Source organism: Neltuma alba, unplaced genomic scaffold, assembly GCF_004799145.2.
Source record: "Neltuma alba isolate B1F8T4 unplaced genomic scaffold, ASM479914v2 tig00001403_pilon, whole genome shotgun sequence".
Taxonomy (NCBI): Eukaryota; Viridiplantae; Streptophyta; class Magnoliopsida; order Fabales; family Fabaceae; genus Neltuma; species Neltuma alba.
The window spans coordinates 1518-12737 of NW_021632448.1; the positions used below are offsets into that span (position 1 = coordinate 1518).

At 32.9% G+C, this 11220-nt stretch overlaps 1 protein-coding gene across 1 annotated transcript; it reads left to right on the forward strand.

Moving 5' to 3' along the window:
* The first annotated feature begins 4115 nt into the window (after positions 1–4115).
* LOC114756676 (peptidyl-prolyl cis-trans isomerase E-like) lies at positions 4116–6636 on the forward strand. The gene is made up of 2 exons (XM_028945621.1): positions 4116–4507; positions 6104–6636. The coding sequence occupies exons 1-2, from the start codon at positions 4204–4206 to the stop codon at positions 6319–6321; spliced, it is 522 nt and encodes a 173-aa protein (XP_028801454.1). The 5' UTR covers positions 4116–4203; the 3' UTR covers positions 6322–6636.
* Positions 6637–11220: the final 4584 nt, after the last annotated feature.

Sequence of the window (11220 nt, forward strand, 5' to 3'; positions counted from 1 at the left end):
GCCCTTGGTAGGTAATTAATATCAGCCAACTCTCAAAACATTTTAAAATTTTAGTCAACTTGTTGAACCAAAATGAAATTAAAATTTAAGGATAAAAATACAATAATACCCCTCCTTTTTATTTTTTTAAAGACAAATATTAATTGAACTCCGACCTCTTATTTAAAATACAGTAACCAAGGAGGGTTTGAATCCATAACTCCTAAGTACACTAAAAATATTGTGGCCACCAGGCCAACTAATCAACTTAATTATATAGTGCAAAGAAATATATATATATATGTGTGTGTGTGTAACAAAATAAGTGTAAGTGTCCAAATGCAATGACAAGTGAAATTTAACGATTTACAAGTAGAATTTAGAAATTTTTAAAAACAATTCAGTGATTTGCAATAAATATAAAGAGTTCATAACTCCAAAATGTGTGTTTAGATGTGGATGAGAAAGTAAAAATCCCAGATTTATAACAAAATTTAATGATTTACAATTTAAATTCATTGATTCACAAAAAACATAAGGAAACTATAACGTCAAATGCAAATGTTTAAGTGTATATGAACAAGTAAAATTCAGTAATTTATAACAAAAATTGATAATTTACAACTTAAATTTAGTGACTTACAAGAAACATGAACACTTGTTATTTGAGGTTATGAATTCTCTTATATACTTTGTAATATTTATGTTTCTTGTAAGTCACTGAATTTGGGTTATAAATAGCTAAATTTTACTTATTCTTTCATAATTAAACACTTATATATGTGGTTGTGAATTCTTTTATGTTACTTATGAGTGCCAAATTTGGGTTATAAATCGCTGATTTTTTTTATAAATATTTGAATTTCACTTATTTATTCACACCTAAACACTTATATTTGGGGTTGTGAATTTCTTTATATTTCTTGTAAATTGTTAAATTTTGTTATAAATTGCTAAATTTCACTTGTTTATTTATATTTGTATTTGTTTTGTTATATATATATATTTATATATATTTCTTTGTTTCACAAGATCAAGTATATTGGTTGGTTGGACTGTTAGATTTTTTTTGCTACACCAAAAGGTCATAAGTTCAAATCCCCTTTGACCAGAGCTCTAGCAATAATTAATATTTTTTTTAAAAAAATAAAAAAGAGGGATATTATTATATTTTTATTCTTAAATTTTAATTTCATTTTAGTCCAAGAGGATTGACTAAAATTTTAAAATTTTTTGAGAGTTAACTAATATTAATTAGTTACCAAGACGTTTATTGAAATTCTCTTGAGAAAAAAAAAAGAAAATAGAAGATTTTTTTAGTAAGAAAAACCAACGATTCCATTTTTTTTTCAAATACTCTTATAAAATTAATGATTAACGATTAGATGTTAGGCATCTGCGTCTAGTCGGAGTTAGATGAAGCAAGATTTACATCCAGGTGGGAGAGATGGGGGAGACGTTCATATTTAGTGTTTAATATTATTTAAGATGAGATTTTAATAAAAAGATAGAGTATATACACTCTCTCTAGTTTTTATTATAAGGAGGCCATCAATTAATTCATACAGATGAAAAATGACAGTTATATCATTAATTTTGTTCTAAATTACAAAAATTTTCAAATATACCCTTACAAAAAAAAAGTCATTAATGATCCTATTAACCTTTTATAATAAGGATCAGAGTTTTCTTCTAGATGATCTCTTATAATGAAGACAATAGGAAGTACTTAAAAAGAAGAAAATCACAGTTAACCTTAAAAAATTAATTTTTTAATCATTTGTAATAAACATTTTCATTTTCATGATAGACTTTTATATTAAAAAAATATCATAAATAATTATTTAACTAGTAATCTAAATGATTTCATTATTTTTTAACAATAAATTTTAAAGCCAAAAACCTCTTGAATGAGATAAATCGTTGACAACCCATATCTCATTTCTTAAAGGAAGTTATAAGTCCTATGCCTCAAAGGCCAAAATGGAAAGTGTGTGAACTTGTGTGGTCGGGATTTAAATTGTTAAAATAAAAAAAAATCACGTTTTAATTTTTTAGTTCTTTATGTAAGTGATATGTTTTTGTGTTTTGACTGATTTTTTAGGGTTACGATGTATTCAGTACTCCGAATTAGTTTTTTCAGATATATCTAATACTCTAAAATATTTTGTGGTGTATTTAACACCCTGAGTATTTTTTAGGTGCATCCAACACCTTAAAAAAAATTTTTTTACCTTAGTATTGATGCATTAAAAAATATTTTTAAATGCTGGACGTATTTAAAAAAAATACTTTGAAGTGCTAGATACACTAAAAAATATTTCACAATACAAGATACATTTAAAAAAATACTTCAAAGTACTGGATACATCACAAAAAATTTTAATATGTTGGATGTACCTAAAAACATACTTCAAAGTGCTGGATACACCTTAACCCTTTTTTTATTGAAAAAGTTAGGAAACAACAAAATATTTGATAAGATTTTACTTTTAAAATAAACTTCTAAAAATATACATTAACTTAAAAATGATTTTTGTCATCTTTCAATAATCTTTTTTAATAAAATAAAAAAATTCATAAGATTTTATTTTGAAACAAACTCCTAAAAATATTGACTAATTTAAAAAAAATTTATTATTCTTTTTTAATTAACACTTTTTCATTTTTTTTATTTTTAAGGAGACACTATATTTTTTTCTGATAAAAATTTTTACTTTTATGATAAAAATTTTATTAAAAATGTTCTATCTAAATATAATTATTTAATTAGTAGTAACTTTTGTCATTTAATTTGTATGAAAAAAAACTTTTGTCCTTTAATTGAGAGCGAGGACGATAGGAAGTAAATATGTTATTAAAAAACAAAAGATTTTATAGGAATTTAAATTCAGAACAAACTTACAAAAATATTTATTAATTGAGAATATGATTTTTATTATTTCTTAATTATAACTTTTTTAATCATAGAGTTTTAGGAGCTGTTTGGATAAAAACAAAACTATGATTTTAAGAGTATTTTTATGGTATACAAAGTAAATATATGGAGGAGTTTGTCTTATTTTACAGAAAAATTTAATAAAAGAGTTGATTTCGGTTCCAAATAAGATATCTTAATTTTTTTTAATGTTTATCATTTTTTATCAAATTATTTTTTTTAAAAAATTATTAATGGATACTTTTAAAATTATTTTTGGTTCCAAAAATCACATCATGATTTGCAAAATTAAATTATTTGACTTTCTAATTTATTGATACTTTTAGTTAAGTAGCTAAGAAGGAGCAAAGAAGATCAAGGGAAAAAACTGGATTGGACGTTTAACTAGAAAACTAGTAAATCGGCTAGTGATTTGAATACTAGATTAAGGCTATGTTTGGGACTACGTTTGCTCAACAATTATGTTTCGACCCACGTTTGTGAAATCTGACTTGTCGCGGCGAAATGGACTTCTGCAAGAAACTAAAAAAAGGTGCTTTTTTCTTGGGTGAGGAGGGCGTTGGGATAATACTTTTGGAAAATTAATTGGGTGTTAAAAATTTTTGCCTACCTGACCCTTGTATGAATTTTCTCTCATCTCAGTTTAAAAAAAACGACACACACATTCCATTTAAAACATGCTCTAAAACTAAATGGGAGCCACATCGCAATGTCCTCCGTTAACAATAAATTAAATTTCCTTATTTTTAATAATTATATTTCTATTATTTCTTCTAAAATGGTCACATTATATATATAATTTCCTTCTAATAATAAATTAAATTTCTTTACTTTTCATAATTTTATTTTCTTTACTTCTTTAAAAATAGTCACATTGTATATATTTAATATTAGATATGTACTATGTAATAAAATTCATATCCTTTTAAGTTATTTTACATTAAAACTTACTTTTATATTTATCATTCAAACAAGTTTCAGCTTCTCAAATTGACATTTTTACAAAACCAATCCAAAAATAAATCACGTTATACTATCTAACTTTTACTTAATGTAACTTCTGTAAAAATCAAATTGAAAAAAAAATTACTTTCACTGCTATCCCAAAACACATCCCAGATAGAAATTGAATTGGAATCAACCCTAATTTGTTCCGGTGAAGTATATTAACCCATAAACTCATCAACGCTTATATGGGCCCAGCCAAACACGCCCAAAGTTCATTACTGGCATAATATCGAGTCATCGTTGTGTTGAAAATTGTTGCAGCTTCTGCAACTAGAGCAATGGCGATGCAAGGTGTGCAGAAGAACACGCTGTACGTGGGAGGGTTAGCGGAGGAGGTGAACGAGTCCATCCTTCACGCTGCCTTCATACCCTTTGGCGACATCAAGGACGTCAAGACGCCCCTTGATCAGGCCACTCAGAAGCACCGATCTTTCGGCTTCGTCACCTTCTTGGAGAGGGAGGACGCCGCCGCCGCCATGGACAACATGGACGGCTCTGAACTTTACGGCCGTGTGCTCACTGTTAACTACGCCCTTCCTGAGCGTATAAAGGGTGGTGAACAGGGTTGGGCTGCGCAGCCAAGTACGTTCTTTTCCTTTTCCTTCATCGTAGTAAACCCTAATCCCTGAATTTTCTGTCTCCCCCTTTTTTATGATTAATTTGCTAATTTTAGTTTAGTAAAAGTTGATAGTTACCTCTCATTGATTTTTGTTGTTTTTTGAAATTTTTTTATTTTTTTCCTCCTAGTGTTGTCATTAACTCTATATCTAATGTTAAAATTAGACGATTATGTGCGATCTTGAGTCTTGACTATATGTATATGCAAGATATATGGCTAATGGGGTAAATATGGGGTAGAAATTCATCCATATTCTGAATATTAAGATGATACGTCCTTGGTTTTTTCAGCAGAATTTACAGAGAAAGTTTAATGATTTTCACTAACTTAAAAATCTTAAAAGTATAAAAATTGAATCTGAATAGGTTGTAATGGCAAAATAAATAAGATATGACAGTTGATCCCTTCGTGTTGCTGGGCCAGACTAAAATAACTTCATTGACGCATAGAGAATAGCAGAACTACTAGGTGGAGTCATGTAATATCTGCATAATATAACTCAACTTGAGATCATACTTGTGAATCTTAATCAATTATTCACTATTTTATCAATGACTTGAGTAGAACTTAAGTTTTACGGGCTTTTTGCTGAGGGGAGTTATCGATTTCATGTTTATTGAACTAATTATACAGATATAATTTGATTGGTAAGCTTGATTTTTCCTGTTTAATGATGGGGACAAATTGAATCAACTGTCATATTGTTGACGAGATATGCATTGGACTTAGTCTTGAAGCATGGGGTATGGGTTCGAAAGGGTCCATGTACGAAAGGACAAATTTGCTGGGTAGACATGTACTTACCCTTCTTATATGTTATACTCAACTTTGTACATTGTTTATAAAATTCTCTTGGCTCTCAATCACGAAATCTCTATATTTCTGATGCATGAATTGTAAATAATAGCTATGACAGTTAGGAGGGTGTTCCTAGTAATTGACCGCAGGGAAGCCTGAGTATATGAATAAAGTACTGTCACTAGGAGGATTAAGTTTTTGAGAATCATTGAGGACTACTATTCAGATTAGCCTCTAGTCTTCTCCCCTCTTTCCCTCTTTATCCTATCTCTCTTCTCCTTCTTTCACCTTTCTTCTACACTACACCTATCAATTTACTTGCTGAAGCATAGACTCTGTTCTCGTATGTGCCCCCCATATATTCAACCATGCATCTATCCAGTACGCATGTTGCTTTTCCACCTTGCACACCCATTACTTCTATCACTTATAATTCAAGATCCATGTTTCAAAGTTACATTGATAACCAATGTGGCATTTTAATCGCGGTGAAGGATACACTTTTACTATAAGCCATGGTAACTTGTGAAAGGTGAGATAATTAGTGAAGTAGAGATATAGAAATTGTGCCATCTTGGAAGTGATATAATTGCTTTTAGGTTATTTTATTAACACGCATAAACACAATTTAGTGAATGGAGATTTTTGGGATTGAAAAGCTAGATAAATTACTCTGATTTTTTGCCTTTTTATGTCAAATATATGTGAGTCTAGGGTCACTTTTGCCCTTTATGATTGATTCTATGTATTTCCGATTTCAGTTTGGGCGGATGCGGATACATGGTTTGAGCGGCAGCAGCAAGAAGAGGAAATGCGTCGTATTGAGGCAGAAAATCGAGCTGCAATGCAAGCTGCAGAAGACATACGTAGAAAACAACTAGCCCAAGAGCGAGAAGGAGAAAAGGAAGAGGAAATTGACATCAAGGATGATCCTATGGCAAAGGCTGAAGCAGAGGTTCTGAAAGAAAATGGTTCTTAATTAATAACTAAAAAAACCAGTTGATGAGAGAAACCCTGCTTTCTGTCAATTTTCTGCCTCTGCTATAATGTGTGATAACCTTCGTATGTGTGATCACAGCTTTCTATTGATTCAGAAATAGGGTAGGTAGGGTACTGATGAGTCTCACCTTCCATTTCTTATTTATTTGTCTCACCTGTATCAAGAAAATTCTGAGACAAGTATTTGGCTTCTGCTCAAATGTTTAAATGGTTTATCGCAAAACTGTTACAATACCATAAAATGAATCATGGCCATTTAGATTTAATAGTAGACTCTGCATTGCGCTGATAAATAGTAGATACCTTTTGATGTTTAATAAAAACTAGATTTGGTTTTCCGGAATGCACAGAGAGATACTTAAATCAATGTTGGCAGATGTATCAAGTCGGCTTAATATCTCCTTAAGTATCATATTTATTTAAGATATTAACCTGTAAATTGCAATTTGCACATTTTGATGTGCCTTAATTCATGCAAGTCCGCAAAAACAGAGATAATATTTAAATGATGAGAATTTCAAGCTACCATAATAAGGTGGCATGCACGTACAGAATGGACATTTAAAAAAAAAAAAAATTCTTAGTGCCTGTGGGCTTGTTTCCGTTTGCCTTGGGAAAAGTGATTTTTTTCCCCCTACAAACACAACTTTGAACCTGTTCGACTCTTTATCCTTTTTATCCCACAAAGACTTTTCCCTCTGTTCGTAAAAAATTGTCTCTTTTTTTTTGCGCAAATAGTACCTATTAGATTTCTTTGAATAAAGCCTGAAAATATTGAATCTATTATTGAAGAATAAGATGCTCAGGATGAAGAAACACAATATGTTCTTCTTTTCTCCGAAAATGAAGAAGCTAACTCTAAATCTTTATTATCCCAAGAAGATGATGATCCTCAAGGGTATTTATATTCCCCTAAACAACCCATGTATCCATCTTTCCTTATAATGTCTTTCTTTTGTTGCCTGAGATTCTGAGTATGCTTTGCACTTGCCTCTTTAAGAGGATCCTGTGCATCAGAAAATAGAATCTGACCACGATCCATGAAGGAGTGTTTAGTGACAATCTTTCTAGTTATCCTAGATCTGGTATTCAAAGCTGAGAGTCCTAACGTGACCTGTCGATGAGTTGAGAATGGGGTCTTCGGGTAGAGATCAAATTTCTAACGTTTCTAGTGACACGATTAGTATGGTGGTAAAGGCTATAAGGGCTAAGAAGAGGTAGATATGTTTCTTGAACTCTAGTATCTTCAGGAAGATGGTCGATCTCAACAAGATTTTTTATTTTTCTAGAAAGAGTTTTACGAGCAGAGGAAGGAAGTCTTTATGAGATAAAAGGGGTAGAGAGTCGAACAGGTTCAATGCTGTTTGAGGTTTTACACATGGTGTGGTGATATCTTCATACTCACTTTCACAAATAATATCTCACTTTTTGTCGCTATCTGCTTTTACTTTATTAAAATAGTTTGTTCTGTAGTCTATTTCGTCTTCTTGCAATAAGTGAAGTAGTCGTCATTATTAGAGTAGCAGGTAGCATGATAATGCTTTTCTGACTCCTTGAATTGTCTGCTTACATATCCACAATAGAATCTCTTTCCATTTATTTCTCAATTAAGACAGTTCCCAAAAGTCATCAGTGGCATCAGTTTGAAGGATTCACAATCCTTTGTCAGGAATCTTTAAAGGAGGTGGTTGCTGTGCAATTCTTCTGAGAGTTTTGATAGCTGAAGTTTGCTTTGTCCCCCACGCATACACCTTACTGGTGGGAAGCATCAGATGATGAAGATGAAGATGGATGGTCTTATCTCATAAGATATGCTGCAAAGAAAAAAAAGGAGAAAAACACATCTCCTTGTTCCCACAAGAATTATCATCATCATCATGATGATAATGATCATGGCCTGAAGCAGAAAGCTAGAAATTGGAAGGTTACTGTTCCTACCGTTCCTTTTAGTAGATTATCTCTATATGATTTGTTTAAAGAAACAGGTCATGAAGATCTTCTTCCTAAACAAATCAACAATTTTCTCATCCATTTTCATTATGGAAAAATCAAGAGTTTTTCATAAAACTCTCTTCTAAGAAGAATGAAGACATCAATCCCACACAAGCTTCTCATCCTGGAATGAATCCAGAAGATTTCAAGCTCGCCAAAGAGGAATGTACTGCACTTCTCAAACAAGGCCTTATTGAACCAAAAAAATCTGATTGGGCTTGCCAAGTGCTTTATGTTGAAAAATAGTCAGAAATCAAAAGAGAGAAGAAATAGCTCACAAGTCTCTCTATCAACAGAAGCATCCCAATAGACTTATCAAGGAGACTCGCAGCTTCAACTCACTCAGCCTGAAGGACTCCATCTCCCTCAACCAAGTTTTAGCCACAACTTTCATTCCTTACAAGAGAATCCCAGGATCCTAACCACCTCCTTTAAAGATCCCTAACAAAGGATTGCGAATCTTTCAAACTGATGCTAGTGATGACTTTTGGGGAACTGTCTTAATTGAAGAAATAAATGGAAAGAGATTCTACTGTGGACATGCAAGCGGACAATTCAAGGAGTCAGAAAAGCATTATCATGCTACCTTCAAGGAGGTCCTTGCAGTCAAAAGAGGAATCAAGAAGTTTAGTTTTAACCAAGAATACTTTAAGATGAAATGCTGTTCTTTAGATAAAAGATACTTGCAAAAGCATTTCTAGAGAATGTCTGAAAAATACTACATGCTTGGAGGAGCTAATGATGTCAACCTTAGGTATACTTTTATTGCTTTTACCACTATACTAATCATGTCACCATAAACGTTAGAAATCTGATCTCCACCCGAAGACCCTATGTGAAAGAAATTGTCCAGTCTACCAGTTTAGAAAATTGTGGTCTTCCTACCTCTATCCAAAGGGTTCTTATCCTAGAAGAAGATCTAGAAGGCATTTCCTGAGATACTTCAAAAGGTGCAGGCCTGAAGGCCTTATTTGAGAAGTGCAGTACATTCCTCTTTGGCAAGCTTGAAATCTTCTGAATTCATTCCTGGATGAGAAGCTTTTGTAGGATTGATGTTTTCATTCTTCTTAAAAGGGAGTTTTATGAAAAACTCTTGATTTTTCCATAATGGAAATGGATGAGAAATTGTTGATGACTATCAGCACAAAACTTAAGAAGATGATCTCATATGCCTTCATATCCTGGTGGTGCTTGTTGGATTTCAAAGAGATTAGGAATTTCAGTATATGCACTAAAGAAATTTCTCTCACATAAATGGTCATTTTATTTGGGATCATGCACTAGAACAATGTGATCCTGACTATGAATGCGATACACCTTACTGGTAGGAAGCATTAGACGATGAAGATGGATGGTCTGATCCCATCAGAAATGCTGTAAAGAACAAAAAGGAGAAAAACACATCTCCTTGTTCCCACAAGAATTATCATCATGCCAACTGTGGGCAAGCTTTGTGAACAACAGAAGTTCCTTAAAAGAATACTGAAAGGACAATCAAAACTGAAGCATGTTTGCAAAAAACCCCATTTGAAGATAAAGTGCAAAGATGATAAAAATTGCACTTGTTCTACCAAGAGAAAATCTCATTATCGTCGATTCAAATGTCCAAAGGATTCTTATTCCAGAAGAAGATCGAAGAACGAGATGCTCAGGATGAAGAAACACAATATGTTCTTCCTTTCTCTGAAGATGAAGAAACTGACTCTAAATCTTTATTCCAAGAAGATAATGATCCTCAAGGGTATTTATATTCCCTTGAACAACCCGTGTATCCATCTTTCCTTGGTTTTTTGAATTCTCAGCCAGAACACAACAAAGTCATTCCCAAGCCAAATGTCAAAATTCATATCCTTCTAGGAGAGGTAGATCTGTTTCTTGAACTCTAGCATCTTCAGGAAGATGGTCGATCTTAACAAGATTTTCTATTTTTCTAGAAAGAGTTTTATGAATAGAGAAATGAAGTCTTTGTGGGGTAAAAAGGGTAGAGAGTCGAACTGTTATGCCATTTGAGCTCAAAGTTGCCCCATCACTGTTCCAAAAGGCCATGACCAGAATCTTTAAACCTATGCTAGATAACCTCCTCATTTATATTGATGACCTTTTATTCTTCCCAAAAGACGAGCATTCCCATAAAATTTTATGGGAAAATTTCACTGTAGGACCGCAGAAGACAATTAATCTCAAAGAGCCCCCAAAACTTTCTGAAACCTCACTGCAGGACCAAGGGGCCAATCTGATATTAATTCCACAAACAAAATGACGCCACTGCCCCTAGTAGAAACTTATTTCCTTGAGGGAACAAGTGCAGGAGAGCGCATTTGCAAGGGGAACTAGCCAATTTGCAGAATAAATACATATATTCACACGTGGAATCAGTCCGTTCACATGTGGACTGGTTCAGCTGAAGCATGTGTCCATGAGGGAACAAGTGCGGGAGAGCGCATTTGCAAGGGGAACTAGCCAATTTGCAGAATAAATACATATATTCACACGTGGAATCAGTCCGTCCACATGTAGACTAGTTCACCTGATGCATGCATCCGTGAGGGAACAAGTGCGGGAGAGCACATTTGCAAGGGGAACTAGCCAATTTGCAGAATAAATACATATATTCACACGTGGAATCAGTCCTTTCACATGTGAACTGGTTCACCTAAAGCATGTGTCCATGAGGGAACAAGTGCGGGAGATCGCATTTGCACGGGGAACTAGCCAATTTGCAGAAGAAATACATATATTCACACGTGGAATCAGTCCGTTCACATGTGGACTGGTTCACCTGATGCTAAGGGTAGTGGCGTCATTTCATTTGTGGAATTAATATCAGATTGGCCCCTTGGTCCTGCAGTGAGGTTTCAGAAAGTTTTATGGGCTTTTTGAGATTAAT

Coding starts and splice junctions, on each gene's coding strand:
- LOC114756676 (XM_028945621.1), top strand. CDS start 4,204: ATGGCGATGCAAGGTGTGCAGAAGAACACGCTGTACGTGGGAGGGTTA. Junction 4,508..6,103: donor GGGTTGGGCTGCGCAGCCAA/GTACGTTCTTTT, acceptor TTCCGATTTCAG/TTTGGGCGGATGCGGATACA.